Source organism: Diuraphis noxia, unplaced genomic scaffold (genome assembly GCF_037042655.1).
Source record: "Diuraphis noxia isolate RWA-SAM2 unplaced genomic scaffold, SU_Dnox_SAM2 contig0001, whole genome shotgun sequence".
In the NCBI taxonomy this organism is placed as follows: domain Eukaryota; kingdom Metazoa; phylum Arthropoda; class Insecta; order Hemiptera; family Aphididae; genus Diuraphis; species Diuraphis noxia.
The window spans coordinates 64,801,287-64,822,682 of record NW_028301711.1 but is presented as its reverse complement, the minus strand read 5'-3'; the positions used below and the strand labels follow the sequence as shown (position 1 = coordinate 64,822,682).

Below are 21,396 nucleotides of genomic sequence, written 5' to 3'. Positions count from 1 at the left end.
TTTTAGCGATTTCCTTATTTTGGTGTAACTCTAAAACAAATTACCGCAGATACTTGAAATTTTGACTGAATGTTTATATAGGCATTTTATATATTTGATAAAATTTTCAAAATATTTAGATTTGTTTTGAGCTGTTTACTGACATTTTAATTTTTCAACTTTTTTAGTTTTTTTTTCTATAAATATCGATAAATATTTATTTGTTCGGTAGAAAAGCTTGAAAATTTAATACAAGGCTTCTAACACATTGTAACAATAGAAGTTAAAAAATATTAAAAATTCGTAGGCACGATTTTTTTTTATAAGCATTTAAAGTTCAAATTTTGACTAAATACGTAAAAATTACGGCAATGTTCAAATTATCTTAGATAGAAATTCATAAAAGTTTTCCTTTTTAATTCTAAGATTTGAAAATTTAATACAAGGCTCCTATAACATATTTTTACAATAGCAGTTGCAAAATAAAAGGAATACATAGTCACAATTTTTTTTTAAGCATTCAAAGTTTGAGTTTTGACAACATATTATGTAAAAATCACGAAAATACAGAAATTATTTTAAGCTAGAAATGCATAAAAAATTTTCTTTTTATATCTAAGATTTGAAAATTTAATACAAGGCTCATAATATATTTTTAAAATAAAAAATAAAAGAAATGCGTAGTCACAATTTTTTTTTTACAAACATTCAAAGTTTGAATTTTGACAACATATTATGTAAAAATCACGAAAATTCGCAAATTATTTCAAACTAGAAATTCATAAAAAATTTTCTTTTTAAATCTAAGATTTGAAAATTTTTAATAATCTATAATATATCCTAGACAGATAAACCGTCTTCGCTCAGAATCGTTTTTTGTATACAATGATATAATATCATTGGATTCAAATTTAATTCCATCCATTACAGTAACCCACTTGTAATCTACTGTACAGCAGAGCGACATACACGACTTACCCGCTTTTTTTCATTTAAAATACTAAAATGTATAGAATAGTCATCTTTCAAATTTATTAATTTCAGAAATATCACGAGATAACTTTAAAAAAAATTACAAATTGGTTTTATATGCTTCAAGATAAGCTTGATAAGCTATCAAGTCAATAACAATTAAATCTTATTGAGGCAATTATTTATCATATATGACAAAAAATATTTGGTCATAAAATACCAGGACTAAAAGTGTCATTGTGGACATCACTTCAAAAGATTATGTGTACTTCAAATTTAAATAAATTAATGTTACAAATCTTAGTGATGTTGCTAGAAAGAAGCCCTTTCTATATTGTATTTTAGAAATACTTTGTAAACTATTAACATTATCAGAGGCTGTTTAAAACAGGGCATTTGCCAATGTATTAATTAATGAAATTGCATAATTGGGAATTCAATTCATTAATTAATTCTTGTCTTATTTAAACCCTACAAATATGGACTTGAGCTTAAGAAGACTTGAATTTCAAAATTGAAAATTATTAAATAGTTAATAATGCTTCGTTCAAAAACAATTTCAACTACATTCAAATCCAATTTCGATATCAAAATCTCCTAATTATTGCGTTAATGATATCCTAGAATTAAAATTGTTTAATTTAGCATACAAAGTTTTTTATAGCCCAAGTATTCTATACAGATTCATATAATTCATTATACATAGTACTTTAATAACAATAATAATACACTAATCATAGTATTTTTCCGTACATTTATTTAAATATAATAATAAACATATTATTATTAAGTATATATTCAAAATATATACATAAAGGTAACTTATATTTTTTTTAATAACACAAATTGCTGGTTAAATTAAAGTACACAATAATAATAATGAGTGTTTATAATTATAAGCCTTAAATAAAGGAAGTATGCATTTATAAAAAAATTATAAACATATTATTTTTTTCCCTTAATTAAAACCATTATATTTTAGGATTACATTGCTTAGCATTCCTTTTCTTTTCTATTTCTTGTTTTTTTTCTTCTATGGATGTGTTTAGTTTAATAACTTCTTGTTCATTTTCTACTATCCGTTTAACCATTTTATTCATCTCCTCAATCAAAGCAGTCCTCATATTGTACACAGAGACTTTTGAACACTGTTCTTTCCTGTAATTTAGAAAATAACCATTTAATAAATATTTGATTATCTAAAGATATATGTTGAAGTAAATCTATTTGATAATAAGAGGTTTTATCTATTCTATAAATAATGATAAGTTATTGTTGTTAAATTGTAAAGAGTTAATTTCTTATTTAAACATCTTTTTACCATTTCAGTTTTAACTAATAGAAATTTTGTAGGGACGTATCAATTGAGTACATTTCTCGGTTGATGAACTGACTGTATCAGTAATGTCATTAAGAAGATATCAGCGCACTATTAGTTTTCTCTCTCTGGCCCACGCTCAACATAGACAAAAGCATTTACGCAGAATTATTTTTCAATGTTTTTAAGTAATCGTAGAGTAAATCACCTATTACAAAAAAGTTAGTGAAAATATTATTCTCCATCTTTTTTGTAATGATTGATTTTACTCTAAGAATAAATACTTATAAACATAGAATAAATTATTCTGAGTAAATGCGTTTACTGTGGGCCAGAGAGAGAAAATAAATACAACCTCTAAGAGGACGCTACACACGCATGTGTCGTCTCCGTCTTACAAGTACGTAACATTGCAAAAACTGTTTAGCGTGGGAAAGAACCGAGAAGGCTAGTCATAACTAAGAAACGAAATTCTCACTATAGATAAAAGGGAATTTCGACTGTGCAACGTTGTTTTTATTTTATTGATATCAGAACTGAAAAAAAAGTTATTCGATTTTGAAAAACGCAGAAATAATGAATTTTGAAACAATAAGAACTTTTTTCTATTTGTGATATCGAAAAATTGAAAACAAACGTTGCACAGTAAATGTTCTCCTTATTATGTGGTGAAAATTTTGTTTCTTGGTTATAACTGTAGCCTTCCTGGTTCTTTCCCGTGCGAAACAGTTTTTGCAATGTTACGCACTTGTAAGACGGAGACAACACATGCGGGTGTAGCGTCCTCTTAATGAAAGCTTCAAATGCATTAAGTGTTTAAAAGAATGTTAGTTACCCTGATACTATACTTTCATAGTTAGGAGATTTCAAATGCAACTATTGTTAATTGTAGAAGATTTAATTATTCATTAAATACATAAGGCGTGTAGCTAAATACAGTTATAATTTTGATATTATCTATACAAAATTTGAATGTTCGATTAGCTTTTGAAAATAAGATAAATCAAAAAATAACAATTGAATTAATATCATCGATCAATATGAAAATAGGCCCCCTAACATTTATTCTGCACATTTAATACAGTCGGAAGTCATGAAGACATAAATTTCATTTTTATTGTTTATATTTTTTAATTTTTAGAGAATTTAATACAAATAACAAATAACTATGTTAAAAATAATTTATTTTACTGTTATTAAAAAAAAAAAAAAAAAAAAAAATAGAATAACAAGAATAATGTATTTAGGCTTAATAGTTGTCAATTATAATTGATGACCTCTTAAAAGATATTAATAATTTAGTGCAAGTTTTAATATTTTATAGAGCCTAATAATATATTTAACCTTCTTAGCACATTTAAGATTTGTTGTTTATTAATGAGTAAAAATTGTACAAATTTACCAGATTTAGCTAAGTTCTTCATAACATTACTTTTTCAATAATTTAATATTAAATGCATTTTGTACTGGAAATAACCACCATAACATACTACCATTTTATACTCCGTACCAAATAAGAGTGCACCGGGTGGTCACAGGCAAAACCGGTTTTGTTACATAAGTTTGGTGCGCTCTTATTTGGAACAAGGTATAGTTGTATTTAGTTATTGACTTACCCAATACCAAATACCCTATTTATAGTGTCTGTGTAAGCTTTGCAGTTGTCAATTAAATTAATGTTTGTTTTATATCCAAGATTATCATCTTCAATGAAAGGTTTTGTACTCAAATTCACAATATCAACTTTAACGGGATTTAAACATTTCCTAAAAAAAAAATAAAACAATTTTTTATAATTAAAGTGTTCACAATGAATTTATTGATATACAGTATATTCACAATACACTTGAAACAAGAATATATTAATGCTTGTTTTCAAAGTAGGTATTTTATTTTGTTATGTATTTACCCAGTGTCACATCTATAAAAAATATGATTGAATTTATGATCCATGGAACCAATAGAATTATGGTTCAACATGCAAAACAAAAATTTGTTTGCTGATACACTCATTTTATCAAAAATATTACTGAGTTGTGCATGAAAACGAATATCAGCAATACTGGGAGATAATACAGCATCTCTACGAAATCTGTACCAACCAACAATAGATTTCTAAAACAAAGCAAATTAATTCAACATAAAATTTAATTTAGAAATTTAGACAAGGATATAAAACAGTTTATATACACACCTCATAATTTTCAGGACATTTCTGTAGGAAATATTTCATTTTTTTATAATCTATTTGTAATGGATTTGAACATAGTTGTTCATAAAAATCTGGTAATGGATATGAAGCATGGACACCTGGGATAAAAAATTAAATAATAACAATTCATATAACAAAGTATTATAATATAATATTTGTGTTAATATAGTATTGTTGATTACATATTGTTTCCTCTGTGATGGTGTTGTTTAACGATTCATCAGTTATAACATTTGATACTTTAATTTTTTTATCCCCAATTAAGAATCCAATCTAGAAAAACATAGTAATATAGATATTTATTATTGATAAACAATTATACAGGTAAATGCAATTTTCAAAAAACAGAACAATGGTAAGTCATTTATTTTAAATATTTCAGTAAAAATAATTTGATGGAGTAAATAAACATACAATACTCGTACTGGTAATCAAATAATAGATAAGCCATACAGTTTTTTAATTTTTTGCTCAATCGTTAAATAAATGAAACCTCAAACCAAAATCAATTAGACTATCAAATTATGTGGATAGCTGAAAATATAATTTAAATGAGGAATACTCTAACACTGTCATAACCCATAGTCAAGTGACAACACATTACCAGGTAGGTGAATATAATATATTGATAGGATGTAACAACAAGAGAGTTGCAACGCCAACGATGTTTCCCCGCTTCGTGCTGTCTCGTAGCACATCCGTTCACGGTTTGTACATAAATATTAATACAAGATTTCAACAAAAAACGCATTCCAGCAAACACACGCACCTGGTTACAAGGTTCTTTCAGGCAGTTGTATTCGGTGATGGACAGCGTCGGTGTGGTGACGACGAATCGCAGATTGTAGTATTCCCGTGACATGACTGATGCGAAATAGCAGCTTGGACTAAACAGTCACCAGACAATTCGTTCGGTCGTTACCAGTGGAAGTCTCTTCGATCTTCAAGAATGGCAAATGACGATTACCGGCAAATCTGTTCGTCGGAGTGAGCGCGTTATTTGTTTATGGCTTTATGTGTTATTTATATTTTTATATCACTTACTTGACTGAGTAATCTCTTTTCTATGAGTTAACTCTTCGTGAATGGTGATAAAAAATAATAAAACAATAATATTGTTAACTGAGATAACGTTGCTATCCTCGTAGATAATACACAACGTATTGTATTGTCTTCTACGAATATCGAATATAATTGAGTAGTTGAGTTCTTATTGTTCTTAACTGAACACGATTTCGTGCTATTGCTTTGGTGCTTTGGACGGTACTAGGGAACAAATCGATACCTATTATATTATGGGTAATTGTTAATTCGAAAATTGATTGGGTAATTTTGAATTTTAATAATTCCAGAGCGCGGAATAAATCGTGTTATAATAAACATTAAAAGTACCAATAATTTAATATTATGTCTATCGTCTATGTATCAGAGTGCTAGAGTAAACTAGCATTAGATATATTAGGTTCTGAACGAAGTGAAGTTGATTTTACAATGATGTGTGTTTTTTTTTTTGTGTCTGTGTACAGCATAACTAGTCGAAATAATGCTTCGATTTCAAACTTTGGGGGTGGTTTCCGATGTAAAAGTGAATATCCTTGGTGCATTATAGAGTTCAAAAGTAAACATTTTCCAATAGTTTTCAAAAAAATCGATAAAAACAACAAAAAAAATGACAGAAAAACGGGAAATTTACTCAAAACCAGTTTTCGTCGTTTTCGACCAAATCGATTTCTTTATATGGTTATAATTCAAAAACTAATCACTGTAAATACTTGAAATTTTCACCAAATGTTTATGTTAGTGCTATCTATATAAAGTTTAATTTTCACAAATTTTTTACTCTTTTTGAGTTATTTATAGACCACTGAAATTTTCAACTTTTTTAAGAATTTTTTTTTGAAGTGCCGGTAAAAAAATATTGGATGACCCAAAAAACTTGAAAATTTAATACAAGGTTCCTTATGAGTTGTTCTTATTGTGGCTAAAAAAAATTAAAAATCGTTAGTCACAAATTTTTTTTATAAGTGTTTATAGTTCAAATTTTTACGAAATCTGTCGAAAACGCGAAAATTTGCAAGTAATTTTGAAGTTGAAAAATCATATCATTTTTTGTGTTTATAACTAAGGATTAAAAATACAACACTAAGTTTTCTATTAGTTTTCCTTCAAGTAGCTATAGAGAAAACTCGAAACATAATTATAGGAAAAATTTTATGTGCATTTAAATTTTAAATTTTTACGAAATAGTGTAACGATAACGATTTAACCTCAAACGATTTTAAATATTTGTAATTATTCAAGAAGTATAAGTCGTAGATACTTGAAAATTTCACAAGTTATTGAGATTGGAATTTTCTTTACATGATTTAATTTTCAAAATATTTTGACTTTTTTTGAGTCATTTATAGACAAGAAAATTTTCTTTTGAAGAGTCGATAAAATTTTTTTGGTCCTATCAAAGTGCTTGAAAATTTAATACAAAGTTCCTCATAAAATATTCTTATAGTAATTTAAAAATTATAAAAATACATAGGCACAATTTTTTTTTATTAGCATTTGAAGTTCAAATATTGACTTAATACGTAAAAATTACAGCAATTTACAAATTATCTTAGATAGAAATTCATAAAAGTTTTTCTTTTTAAACCTAAGATTTGAAAATTTAATACAAGGCTCCTATCATATTTTTACAATAGCAGTTGAAAAATAAAAGAAATATATAGCCACATTTTTTTTTTTTACATGCATTCAAATTTTAATTTTGACAACATCATACGTAAAAAAGCGGGTAAGTCGTGGATGTCGCTCAGCTGTACTGTAGGTTACTGTAATGGATGGGATTAAATTTGAATGCAATGATAGGCATCATTGTATACGAAAAACGATTCTGAACGGAGATGATTTGTCAGTCTAGGATATATTATATTTAAATATTTTCATATATTCTATTTTGAAACAAATATTTTATTTTTCAATTAAGACGCATTTTGCATATGACATGGTTAATCAATTAGTGTAGTTATCATGTAGTTATCATATTCATAATACCTTATATTATCATAGATTTACGAATACCTGGTTTGAGGATAAATCGTTATCATTACGCGATTTCATAAAAATTTAAAACTCAAACGCTCAAAACATTTTTCCTATAATGACGCTTCAAATTTTCTCTATAGCTATTTGAAAAAAAACTAATGGAAAACTTGGTGTTAAATTTTATAACCTTAGATACACCTAAATACAAACAATATTATGAATTTTGAACTATAAAATAATTTGCAAATATTCATGGTTTTGACGAATTTTTGTCAATATTTGAAATTCAAATGCTAATAAAAATTAAATTTGAATTTCCGGTGGAAATTTTTTTTGTGATAAAGATTGACAAATTTGTAAGGAATCTTGTATTAAATTTTCAAAGCTTAGATTTAAAAAGAAAATTTTTTATGAATTGCTAGCTTATAATAATTTGCGAATTTTCGTAATTTTTACGTATTTAGACAAAATTTGAACTTTAAATGCTTATAAAAAAAAATGTGACTAAACATTTCTTGATTTTTCAACTGCTATTGTAAAAATATTTTGGGAGCCTTGTATTAAATTTTCAAATCTGAGGTATAAAAGGAAAAAATTTTATGAATTTCTAGAATAAAATAATTTAAAAAAAAATTGTGCCTATGTATTTTTATAATTTTTTAATTACTATAAGAATAACTTATGAGGAACTTTGTATTCAATTTTCAAGTATTTTGATAGGGCCATAAAGTTTTTATCGACACTTCAAAAAATAATTTTCAGACAAATTGAAAATTACAGTCGTCTATAAATATCTCAAAAAAAGTCAAAATATTTTGAAAAAATTAAATCATGTAAAGAAAATGCCAATCCTAATAACTGGTAAAATTTTCAAGTATCTAGGACTACTTTTTGAATAATAACAAATATTTAAAATCGTTTCAGGATAAATCGTTATCGTTACACTATTTCGTAAAAATTTAAAATTTAAATGCACTTAAAATTTGTCCTATAATGATGCTTCGAGTTGTCTCTATAACTACTTTAAAGGAAAACTAATGGAAAACTCAGTGTTGTATTTTTAATCCTTAGTTATAAACACAAAAAATTTTATGATTTTTCAACTTTTTGCTCAACTCAAATTTTCGCGTTTTCGACAGATTTCGTAAAATTTTGAACTATAAACGCTTATTAAAAAAATCGTGACCAACGATTTTTAATTTTTTTTAGCTACAATAAGAACAACTCATAAGGAACCGTGTATTAAATTTTCAAGTTTTTTTGGTCGTCCAACATTTTTTTACCGACACTTCAAAAAAAAAATTCTTAAAAAAGTTGAAAATTTCAGTCGTCTATAAATAACTCAAAAAAAGTCGAACATTTTTGAAAATTAAACTGTATATAGATATCACTAACATTAACATTTGGTGAAAATTTCAAGTATTTACAGTGATTAGTTTTTGAATTACAACCATATAAAAAATTCGATTTGGTCGAAAACTGATTTTGCGTAAAAATTCCCGTTTTTCTGCATTTTTTTTTGTTTTTCTCGATTTTTTTGAAAAATGTTGGAAAATGTTTACTTTTGATCCTTATAATGCACCAAGGATCTTCACTTTTACATCGGAAACCACCCCCAAAGTTTGAAATCGAAGCATTATTTCGACTAGTTATGCTGTACACAGACACAAAAACAAAACAAAAAAAAACACACATCATTGTAAAATCAATACATTCATCACTTCGTTCAGAATCTAAAAAATAATATTGTAAATTAAATATAATATATATTATATTAGTACCTATTATTATTATTATTTATTTATTATTTATTATTTAGTATATTATATTAAATTTACAATATTATAATTTTTTTTATTATAACTTGTAATTGTATAGTACAAAAATTACACTTTTAGTTGACTGTCTTTGGTGGTGATAAATTAAACATTTTCCACCGTTTAAAATATTAAAAATTTAGCCACTCTCTTGGCTCGGCTCTGGTCGTCTTTGTGGTGAATTTGAATACGTTGAAAAATTACGTGGAAAATATCCAATAATTTAGGTACGCTCATTGGTTTTTGGTGTCGTCAACATAAATAAAAAATTATTAGATGTATACAGTACAATATCTTATTCAAACATTTATAGAAGTAAAAACTGAAAATAGAAAATGTTCACAAAAAGCTTAAAATAAGTCGATATACATCAGGGGCGTATTCAGTTCTTCTTCCAGGGGGAGGCGAAATTTGAACTCAAATCATAGGTTCTTATAAAAAAAAATATGTCTAATAAGGTTGCAGAGCGCGGACCATTAAAAAAAAAAATATATAATCTTGTAAGTTGTAGACGATCACAATTAATATTTATTATAGAAATACTGCCACAGATACTACTACAATAATAATTATTGTCAAGATCTATAGATCTATAGATCTTTATAGATCTTGAATTATTGTATAGGTATATCTGTGATTATAGCCACAATATCTCTAATCTTTTGATTTTAATCAATCTTATTTTCATTCTTAATTTATTACACGTTTTTGATAACCATTATCCATTTATTCCATTTTCATTAAAACAAAAAATGCACTTTTTAATATAATATTAATATATTATAATAAAATATGTAAGCACCTATACATAAAACACATTCAACAATGTCCAGGGGAAGCGATCGCCCCTATCGCCCCCCCCTTGTATACGCCCCTGATATACGTTCTGAAAATGTTATAAAGTATGGGACATTATAAAAAGAACATTTTGTGGAAATTTCAAGTAATTACGGTTACTTAGTTTTTATAGTTACAAAAAATTAAGAAAATCGTTTCATGATAAATCAAGTTGAAATCTTATGTTGTGAATATTCAAACTTCAAATGCTCATAAAAATTTAATTTGCTTTTCTGGTTGACATTGTTTTATTCTGATAAAGGCAGATAAAATGTATAAGGAATCTTAAGTTAAATTTTTAAATTTTAGATATAAAAATAAAAATTCTTATGAATTTCTGACAAAATAATTTAATGTGCATTATAAAAATAGGCCATTATTGGTATAAAATGTACCAATTGAAATATTTTTCAAAAATTTATATTTATACCATATTGAGGATTATCAATGATTATGAAAGGCATGTGTAAATAAATTAATGTTTTAGTTTTTTTTTTTAATACTGCTTAAACAGTAGTGTATCATTACACTTGTCCCAGTAACACTATTTTTTTTTATTTCTAGCATATGTTTTGTGCAAACATTTAAGATAAATAATCAATTAATAATAATTTATTAGTTAGTTACCCTTGTCAACCGACTGTACTCCATAATGTTTCATGGTCTCTTTTCAGACTTTATAATAGGGAGGATCAGGGAGACAAAAACGTTTTTCGAAAATGGTTTCCATTACAATGTGAAAAAAATAATGAGATTAAAGCCTTGTATTGCAGTATATGTATTGCTTTCTTTACATCATCAATGACATCAACCAATTTTTCTACTGGCTGCACAAATTTAAAAAATATTTATGCAGCTGTAAAATCTCATGAAATTAGCAAAGTACCTACATATTTCTGCTGTTGAAAGTTTTGTTAAAGCTACAAATAATGACAGTATTGAATATTTGATGAAGCGTAATGTGATGAATATGAAAAAAAAACAAGTAGAAGAAAGAATTCGAAATAATAAAATTTTTGCGTAAGCAAAATTTTCCTTATCGTGGAACTGGTGACAATGGGCTGTACAAGATGGATGATGTTAATATCAACAGAGGTAATTGTTTAGAGCTTTTGAAATTTACTGCTGAAAGAGATGCAATTTTAAAACAATATTTGGACAATGCTATATTGCCAAAAAAAAGAAAACTAAATTTGGATCAACGGCAAAAAGATTCAAAGGGCAGAGGATCATTAGTTAGGCACATTAGTATCCAAAACTATCGTTAATAAAGTAATTGAAGGTATATTAGAAACTATGAGGAAACATATACGTGAAGAAATGGGAAATCTGCATTTTAGCATACAAGTATGACAATTATAAATCAACATATTTCTATATTTTTAAATAAATATTTTTTTAAAATTATTTTAGTTTAACAGTACACAAGATATTGTAGCTACAGATCAAGCCACTATCTGCTTTGCTACTTAAATAATACAGATATTAAAGAGCGCATTTTTGCCGTCATAAAAGTAGAAGATTCAACAGGTAAAAGTTTATATGAACTATTAAAAACTAGTTTTCACAAATATAATAACAATTTTAAAAACGTCATTGGTGAATCATTTGACAGTGCTTCTAACATGAGAGGAGAGTTTAACGGTTTGCAGTCTTTTATTAAGCAACAAAATGAAAACAAATATATTTGTGATACCTGTGACAATTTAGCAGCCAAAAATTTATTTGGGTTCTTGAATCGCTTGAGTACTTTCTTTACTGATTCTTATAAACGAATAGACATTTGGAAGAAAAATCAAGAAAATTTAGGTATTGGAGTAAAAAAACTTAAAAAGCTCCAAAAAATTGGGGAAACTAGGTGGTGGTTCAGAGAAAAATCTCTTAAATGGGTTTTTGGCGGAGAAGATTGTTTATACCAAACTATTGTTAGTGTCTTAGATTTTATTAGATAATGAATCTATAGATTTGATAATGATGTTTAATTTATTTATTTTGTTTATAAGTATTAATAAAATAGTATTTGTAGGGTCAAAAGGCTTGAAAATACAAGGTTTTTCATTACATTGTTACCTACAATAAGATTAAAAATACATAATATGTAATTTTTTTTTAAATATATGTATATGTTACGGTAAAAGTTCGAATACCGGTTAAACATTTTAGTAGTATTGACTTTGGAATTTTCATTTCGACTTTCATATAAATCATGATAATGGAAAACCTTGATACATGTACCTAAATACTCATACAATCAAATCACTATCAATAGAATCACAATAATACAATCAATTTTTGCATTATTATTTAATAATAATAATAATAACAATAATAATAAACAGCATTTTAGCAATCATATTGTGTAATAATCATATAAATTTGTTGTCATAATATATAACAATAATATAAATGTGTGTATTTAATATATTATAGGCATTGATGTAGTACCTACCTAAGTAAACTTAAATAATAATATTTTTAACTTAAATAATAATAATAATTAATACATTTGGTAAAAATTTTTGGACTTTTACTAACACTGATTGTTTATCCTAAGATTTACCAAATCATGTTTGTAAAAGTCTGAACTATAAAAATCATTTGGGGTTTGACCAAACGATGTTGTGTATCCTAGGTTTTACCGAAATCAATTAGTAGTTGGCGAAACCTAGGATTTGTACTTTTACCGTAACATATATATATATATATATTATGGTGATAACTGATAATATATAAAACATTATGAAGTTACTGATGAAACAACTGAAAAAACATCTTTTTTTTATTCTTTGCTTGACGATGGTGTCTCAATAATTTTTTCTCCATCATCAATGTCAGCCAGTTCAATTATAATTACAATACATAATTTGTAATCAAATAATAAGATTTTGTAATCGACTAGATTGTCCAGATGTGTTGTTTAAAAACTCTGATTGATTTTTAATGTTTTAATATACAACCAGTCCTTCCTTAGACATTTTGAATAATATGATTGAAACAATTATCTAGTTTCCTAATAAGTGGTTTTACTGAAAAATGAAAATAAATTCTCTACCATGAAATATTTTTATTTTAGTACCTATGGATGAATATTTTTGTGGCTTGGTGCATCAAGGGATAATAACATAATTACTTCAAATATAAATGATCTTAGTGAATGTGATTTATTTTAATACTTGGTAAAGGGGCCAATTTATCTTAATAACTTTAATAAACTTAAGATAAAAGATTGTCTATTTCAATTTGAAAAAAATTGAAATTTATTGTTTTTTTTTTTTTTTTTTTTATTGTAAAGAAGTATACTCTTTTTATTAATAACATTTTTTATATGTTCTTAACAATATATTATGAAAAGTACTGTGTTAGAACTTTAAACCATAAACTAGGATATGTCCATACCTAATTTTGTATATAATTCATTGTTGATAATTCAAATGCAATTTTTTTTTGGTTAATTATGTCTTAGAAATTAATCTAGTTTTAATATTAAAATAAAGGAATATTTTTTTTTTGTTTAATATAATATGATTATTTATTTAATTCTTAATTTCTTTATGAAGAAAAATGGCAACATCTAAAGTAGCGTATATATATTGATTAATATTTTAAAAATGTGTTTGTTTATTGTTATGGGAATTATATTATTTTAAACAACATGTAACAACATGTAACAAATACATTTAAGTTGAATCAAGATAAAAATAAAATAAGACAATTTGCGATTTAACAAAAAAAATTGAATGGATAATACATATTTATTAATGAGTTTTGTTTTTAAATTCATCATAAAAAAAAATTCATATTAGCTATTTATTCATTTTCATTTATTTACTGTTTTAACTAAAATAATAAGATATATATGAACTTAAAATGTAATGTAATACTTAATTCTATTTAATACATTAAATTTAATACATTATTTATTATTTATTTAATACATTAAATTTTTATTTTAATTGTGATAATTTAAGTTAAGCCACATCACAATTTAATTTCTAGTGTGTAACACCTAACACAGAATACTATATTTTGTTTTGCTATAACTGAGTAGGTGTATTGTTTATTAAACTTCATATAACGAATAAAACAAAATCAATTGTAATATTATGTATGGATTTAGAGTTATAGTTTGATATTAATGGGTAATACAATTTAAAATACTTACAACATAATTAATAAAACAGTTTAAGGGATAGGAAAATTGTCTGGAACACATTTAAGCAAGTCAAAATTAAAAAAAAAAATTAATGAAATTTATATATATATTTAAAGGTTTTTTAAGTTAAACAATTAACATACTGTATTAATTAATACACTACAATATTGATAATATAAAAAAATGAAAACGAATTAAAACAATGTATAAATGATTATTTTTAATGCTGTAAAAAGGTTAGTATATTTTACAATACATAAAATAAATCTTACTCGAGAGGAAAAAATAATGGTAGATATTTCTCATAAAATTCTTTGTCAGAATCAAGAAATACACAGAATATGATGCGTTCAATCTGAAAAAGAAATATATATATATATTAATTTATAATAATACATAATAAATAAATTGAGTTTACAAAATTAAACTACCTAATAAATAAATAAATTGAACATAATGTAAGCATAAATCATGATTTAATTCAATATACATTATATTTTAATAATACTGAAAAAAAAATTATTTATTATTATTAAAATAAACATTTCTATATATTTGGCAGCAATAGCACTGCAACTTATGTAAAATAGCAATGTTAGTTTAAGCTCATATTTTAGTCAGTATTTGGTGAAACAATGACGAATTTAAAAAAAAAATGTTTGCAGTAAAAAAAATTAGTAAAATATGAATATTACTTATTTTTAAATTTGTCAATCAAATAATTAAAATAGCATATTCTATTTTTAAGAAAAGTACTGTACAATTTAAGTATATGGTTTAAATTTGTAATATAAATTTGAAAGATGAAATTATGAAAGTATTTGAATTGGTAAACTATCAGATTTTAAAATTGAAATTTATGTCATGAACTAGATTTTAAAAAAAAAGTGATAATTCTCAAATATATAATACAAAATCAATAGCACAACTTTGGTATATGAAGTACATAGGGTGAACCTGATAGACAGAGATATAAAAATTATCTTAATATTATATTACATAAATATGCTTTAGACTTTAACTTTACTTTATTCATTATTAACGGTTTTTATTGATAATATAGATTAAAGAAACATGTACAAAATTATTAATATAAAAATTTAAAATATGTTACCAAGTTATGATCATGTTCTAAAAAGCCTCTTATAGCTTTCAATGCCACAATGGATGCTTCTTCTTGCGGATATCCTAAACAGATTTTCATACAATTAATATTTAAAATTGAAACTATGTACAAATATGTCACATTTACCATAAACTCCAGTAGAAATACATGGAAATGCCTGAAATCAAAAACAATTCAAAATCAAAAAGATATCAATTTAAATTTAACTTAAATACTTACAATTGTTCTTAACTTCTTTTCAACAGCTAAATCCAAACTATTTTGATAAGCTGATTGTAGTTCTTCGGAATTTTCTCCTTTTGGTCCGACTGTGTGTATAATATCTAAAACAATAAATTTAAACTATTTATAAAGATCGAATAATCACAAAGGTAGGAATTATTATTTTCTTACAAATTATAATAGCACTAAATACATCTTAAGATGAAAACAGAAGACAATTTGTTGAAAATATATAATTTCTAGTTATTCAACCAATTGAAGTGTTTTATTTTAAAGTTTCAGTGAATATCAATAAAAATTAATATCTATTTATAATTAATTAATATATATATTATAATTGTTTGAAAATATTTTATAAAATTAACACACATATATAAAACATTAGAAAATTAATGGATAATAAATATTAAGCTACTATAATATTTTGTGTCAAGGTCAATGTTTACATTATTGCCTAATGAATCTCGTATTCTAGTGTAAAATTTGTGATTCACAATGTAGGTAATATGGTGTTATCACTTCTCATCTTTGGTAATGAAATGTTTGAATCTTAATTTTATCGTATTGTTAATCAGTGTTAAGAAGGCCAAATTATCTATAATAACGTGTAGCATTTAGACTCTAGGAACAAATGTAGTTTAACTATTATTGCAATATTTTTTTAAATGCTAGTATTTATATCCTCAATAATATATTAAAAGATTATGATGCTTTATTAACAATCCCATAAAAAGTAGGTAAGATAGGTAAATTCTGCATTTAACAATATATTGAATATATAAATATTAAAATTTCCAAAAAATCACTCGAGAAGTAAATTGCATTGTTCTAAAAGTTTTTATGTATATACTGTTATACAAAAATATATAAAACAGTTTTTTAATACTCCTGGTGGACAATGCACTGAATTTAATGTCTTCAAATTACGTCTCACTTATTGATGCCAAATGACTACACCGTAATATCTACATTGTGTTGTGATTAAATCATTAAGACTTAATAGTTTATATAGAGCACTTGGGTGGGTATGGTGTTGTCAATGATGTTGATTTTCTAGTACAAAATATCAGAAAAAAAAAAATTAAATTAAAACCAGATAGATATTAAAACATTTTTGTATTTTGTTAAATTAGTATGGTAGAAATATTGATATTTGATTATACTTTTATTTAATATTTATTCTCTATCTAAGCACTATCCAGTTTGTGCAATACATGGCAAAATAGATAGGTATCATCATAGTTTTTTGAAACGTGACCCAGTGAGGGATTCTTTACTTTGTTTAGTTCTCCACTCCTTATTGACTGTCATTCATATGCATACATATATACTGTAGATAAAATCAACCAACCACAAGTAGAGAGCTACGATATCAACCAGAGGTGAAAGAGATGTGCATACTGAAAAACTAATATAACTGTGATGAATGATGATACATATCTATTTTACATATTTTCCATCATTTACAACAGAAATTCATACTTTGTTCTTTCTATAAATATAAGGTTTATGGATTGAAGATTAAATAAAATGCTGGTAATTATTGAGACAAAAAAAACTTATATATTTGTAAAAATAACGAGTGGTTAATTTATTTATAATATGTAGATTACTATGTATTTGTTTTAACAGGGCGTTCAAAAAGTTTGGAACCGTATTTAGATTAATTAGGACCGATAAACAATAATATGATGTAATAAATCAGGTACCTAAACATTTTACTTAAATATGCAGAGCCATGTCATCTGTTGTTGCTATGTAGGTATAAAAATATGCAAACCGAAATAATTTAAGCTTTTCTAAATTTTTTGAACACCTTGTATACATGTAATATTATTAAAGTGGCTTTAAACTTACATTTAGCAGGAAGTTTATACCCTTTGGTGATTTTGGCACAACCAGTCTTACAACCATTTAATGTAGCACATTCAGCCTGAAGTTCTCGGCCAGCAGCTTTATGAATAGCGCCATCAACTATGAAATAATTAAATAAATATTATAAAAAATTAATAAGAAATATTGGCATGAAATTATTAATCATGTATTTATTTACAAATTAATATACACATAATTTAAATATATTTTACCTCCTCCACCTCCGGCTAATTTAGAGTTAGCAGCATTAACAATAACATCTATTGCTAATTTTGTGATGTCACCTTGATACAAGGATACTTTCTCATTTAACTCTTTATTAAATTCTGGTTTTGGTCCTTCAATGGGTTTTGAAAATCCTGGTTTATCTGTAAAAGCAAGAATTAACTTAATAACAAATTTATATTTATTTAAATATAGTTAATATGAATCCATTATAGCTACATTTAGTTAAACACCTTGTATAAAATGTTCGTGAAATCAACTTAAAGTAAAATTATTTTGAATTTTATACATCACATGCAGTAAGTTGTGTGACCAAATTGTAGTGCATTTAATAACAGGGTAGTACATTATACCAGTTGGTGTTTTTCAGCATATTATGCAAGCAAATTCAAATGATACCAATTCGAGTCATCTAAGATTAATGGTTTAAATCAAAAGTATAGACTTTTATTTAAGGTGACTTGATTAATTTAATTTTAATGTTTTATACTATAAATTAAATAATATTAATAAAATTACTTCAAACTTTTTTTTAAATTTTTAACCTGTAAGCAAGAGATGCTTAAAAAATTTGTTTCAATAATTATAAGTATTTTATGATTATTCTCAAATCATTTTGTTATTAAATAAAAAACAGCTGATTTGAAATATATACTCTGGTCCAGTGGCGACTTGAACTTTTTTTCCTCGAATCACGATTAATATTTTTACACCACCTACCCTAAAATATAGTTATTAGTTATTACTTATTACTGTACATTATCTGCTGAGTAAACATTACGGCTATATATTATATTTATTATTTATAATTTAATATTTAAATACCAATCTGCAAAAATGGTCCAGTCTACCTTTTCCAACCATAAGACCTAGTACCTAACCACCCATCCATTAATATTTTTTGTGAATCCGTGATTCAAATATACACCCTTCGAGCCGCCACTGCCCTGGTCCACGAGAGATCAGTACTGCTATTCGACCATAACTCGTCTGATTCTGCACATCCTCCACATAGAGATGATTACAACACATAGTGGGGGAAATTCTGTCGCTGCCGGTTATTCTGCATGTGCGTGACAATACCGATCTCTCGTGGGCCAGAGTATAGCATAAAGCATAGAAAAGTGACAAATTTTTTATGAAAGAGTAATTTCTTTAATGCTCATGGCATATATTACATGAACATGATAATATATAAAACTATAGAAATTAAATATAAGTATATTTTATTGCATACTATGCTGCGATTCCAGCTAATAATAAATATGAGAAATAATTTTAATACAATTTATAATATGATCTTTATTTTTTATGATAAAATATTTTTAGTGATGATATTAGGTACTAATTTTATTTTATAATATGACTTGAAATTTATTATTTATAACTTAATATATGTGTCAAATTATGATCTATTTTTATGGCTTTTGGGAACAAATGCACTTTAACAACCCCCTCACGATTTTAATTTTTTTTTTTTCAGACGACTTGTTTTTTTACGCTTAAAACGATGGTGTATTTTTTTTTTTGGAAACCATTATTTTGGAAGTTATAGCCTTCCAAAGTTTGTGTTTTACGTTTATTCGCATGCACGCAACACCACTACTTCACTGCCGCAGTATGGGCAGTGATTACACAGTTTGCGGCACTCGTTGCTCCGCTCTTCGGCGCCGTCGCTCCGCTCCACAAATTGAAAATATCCCTCGATTTGCTGTGTAAAACCACCTTGGGTAGGCCTCGGAATTAAACAATGTTGTTAAAAAGCAATTATCTTCGCAGGTAGATGATCGACTAATGGTTACCTATTTAGCTATATATTATATTATTTTTGTTATGATATAAGTACCTATGTAGCATATTATAATATCGTTAATTACTTTTAAGTCTATTTACTGATTAAATTATAAATAATCCAATAAGTAAACTAGTATTTATCAAATATAATGACATATTTTTTTATTAACCACCGAACACAACATTTGTCCATGAAATAACGTTCGATTCAATTTTATAAATTATTTTGTATTGTAATATGTAATGCAATTTGTTTATAATTTAATGAAAAATAGTATTATATATAATAGTAAATATATTTTACATTATTACAGTATTTATTTATTATTTATTCACAACTTGTTAAAATACGTAAGAAAAAATATTAAAATTTCATATAGGCGCTGCGCGTGGCAGTCAAGCGCATAAACGTAAAATCACAAACTTTGGAAGGCTATAACTTCCAAAATAATGGTTTCCGGGAAAAAAAAATACAATACACCATCGTTTTAACCATAACAAAAAAGAGTCGTCTGAAAAAAAAATTTGAAAATCGTGAGGGGGTTGGTAAAGTGCACTTTAGCCGGCTTTTGTTTGTGTTCCAAGACCCAGGGGTCCTGAAATTATGATGTATTAAAATTATTAAAATGAATTGAAAAATTTGGTGACTATTTAGGTGACTATAGGTACCTGGTTAGAAACTTCTATGAAAGACCTTTTCCTAAACTTTATTTTTGGTGAAAAAAAAATTTTAAAATTAATGAGATTAGTTTCAACAACTTATTTAAGTGTTTAAGAATCTATGTCTTTTCAATTGAAGACAGCTTGAATAAACAAATTATAATAGTAATTAACACAGCTTATTTTTTAAGATGTATATGTCTACCTACATATCTTATAAATATATTATAACTGTGTAACTACACATAAATTTAAAAAAATCATGATTTGTGTTCTTTTGTGATATGTTGTCTACAAAATACAACTACTAGTTATAATGGTAACCAAAAAAAAAAAAGTTTCAACTAAAAAATCAAAAACACTATCGCTGAGCTTCCATTGATTTAAAAAAAAAATATATATAGGTATTATCTCTTTTATTAATCATTAATACCTACCTATGATGATGCCAACTAGATAGTATTAATAAGAAATAAGACCAAATAAATAGAGATGATAATATTATGTTTGCATAAAAAAATGAATAATCTTATTTGTTCAGACAATATTTTAAAAACCAGAAACATCAACATTTTATAACTACACGTATCATAAAAATATACAAATTGTAACCCATTGCTAATAGTTTGTGGGCGAACGTACACAACATCATGACAACTTCATATCGACATTCGACAGCAATATTAATGATTATTAATTAATAATAATAATAATGATAAACTAACAGAAAAGTTCTCGAGCCTCATAACCTCCAAAAATTCCTGACATAGATGGGTTAACCGAGTTTTTGTGAATAATCTAAGTTCGGAGTCCGTTGTAAAGCGATTGGAAAAAAACCGCGAAAACCACGATTCACGATCAATCGCTTTGGCGTCGGCACAAACGACGCAATTATCGAACGTGCAGAGGCGTGCGGCAGGGGGCGGGGGATAGACATTCTGGAAATTATATGGATGTGAATCCTTACTTGTGCTGTTCAAGACCCGTCTAAAGTATTCCGGCCATGGTAAAATTGAATCCAAGCTAACCGTAGCCATTTTACGGGAAATCTGAACGAAACAAATGTCGGCGGCGAAACGACGGCCGGGCACCAGCTGCTACGGTAGAGGAATAGATCAAACTTCAAGTCTTCAACTGGACAAACGCACGATGCAAGCGGCAGCGTCA

General features: G+C 26.0%; 3 protein-coding genes across 5 annotated transcripts; 1 reads left to right on the top strand and 2 right to left on the bottom strand.

Annotated features, from left to right (window-relative positions):
• Positions 1–1,688: 1,688 nt before the first annotated feature.
• LOC107171340 (BRCA1-A complex subunit Abraxas 1-like) lies at positions 1,689–5,671 on the bottom strand. Its single transcript, XM_015521579.2, has 7 exons — positions 5,526–5,671; positions 5,251–5,456; positions 4,664–4,754; positions 4,464–4,579; positions 4,179–4,384; positions 3,886–4,035; positions 1,689–2,109 (listed from the first exon to the last, which is right to left on the bottom strand). The coding sequence occupies exons 2-7, from the start codon at positions 5,341–5,343 to the stop codon at positions 1,923–1,925; spliced, it is 843 nt and encodes a 280-aa protein (XP_015377065.2). The 5' UTR covers positions 5,344–5,456; positions 5,526–5,671; the 3' UTR covers positions 1,689–1,922.
• Positions 5,672–10,623: 4,952 nt separating this feature from the next.
• On the top strand, positions 10,624–13,556 carry LOC149061290 (uncharacterized). Of its 3 annotated transcripts, none has more exons than XR_016189408.1 (3): positions 10,624–11,521; positions 11,588–11,704; positions 13,248–13,556. XR_016189408.1 is itself a non-coding variant. In XM_089216012.1 (3 exons), exon 3 carries the CDS (start codon positions 11,800–11,802, stop codon positions 12,124–12,126), a length of 327 nt encoding a protein of 108 aa, XP_089072138.1. In that variant the 5' UTR covers positions 10,624–11,521; positions 11,588–11,704; positions 11,790–11,799; the 3' UTR covers positions 12,127–13,556. The 3 variants fall into 3 exon arrangements, 2 of the variants coding, with proteins under 2 accessions (XP_089072138.1, XP_089072136.1); XM_089216012.1 differs by having other exon boundaries at positions 11,790–13,556; XM_089216010.1 differs by having other exon boundaries at positions 11,588–13,556.
• Positions 13,557–14,415: 859 nt separating this feature from the next.
• Positions 14,416–21,339, bottom strand: LOC107170936 (ADP-ribose glycohydrolase MACROD1-like). Its single transcript, XM_089215731.1, has 7 exons — positions 21,197–21,339; positions 17,763–17,918; positions 17,533–17,649; positions 15,673–15,776; positions 15,580–15,610; positions 15,442–15,515; positions 14,416–14,682 (listed from the first exon to the last, which is right to left on the bottom strand). Exons 1-7 carry the CDS (start codon positions 21,264–21,266, stop codon positions 14,596–14,598), a joined length of 639 nt encoding a protein of 212 aa, XP_089071857.1. The 5' UTR covers positions 21,267–21,339; the 3' UTR covers positions 14,416–14,595.
• Positions 21,340–21,396: the final 57 nt, after the last annotated feature.

Excerpts from the sequence above, each read along its gene's own strand:
- LOC107170936 (XM_089215731.1), bottom strand. The coding sequence starts at position 21,266 with ATGGCTACGGTTAGCTTGGATTCAATTTTACCATGGCCGGAATACTTT. Across the intron at positions 15,777-17,532 it reads GTATAAACTTCCTGCTAAAT|ATATTATACACACAGTCGGA; the intron begins GTAAGTTTAAAG and ends TTATTGTTTTAG. Across the intron at positions 15,611-15,672 it reads AAAAGAAGTTAAGAACAATT|GCATTTCCATGTATTTCTAC; the intron begins GTAAGTATTTAA and ends TTTTGATTTCAG.
- LOC107171340 (XM_015521579.2), bottom strand. The coding sequence starts at position 5,343 with ATGTCACGGGAATACTACAATCTGCGATTCGTCGTCACCACACCGACG. Across the intron at positions 4,385-4,463 it reads AATGTCCTGAAAATTATGAG|AAATCTATTGTTGGTTGGTA; the intron begins GTGTGTATATAA and ends GCTTTGTTTTAG. Across the intron at positions 4,036-4,178 it reads TTTTATAGATGTGACACTGG|GAAATGTTTAAATCCCGTTA; the intron begins GTAAATACATAA and ends TTTTTTTTTTAG.
- LOC149061290 (XM_089216012.1), top strand. The coding sequence starts at position 11,800 with ATGAGAGGAGAGTTTAACGGTTTGCAGTCTTTTATTAAGCAACAAAAT.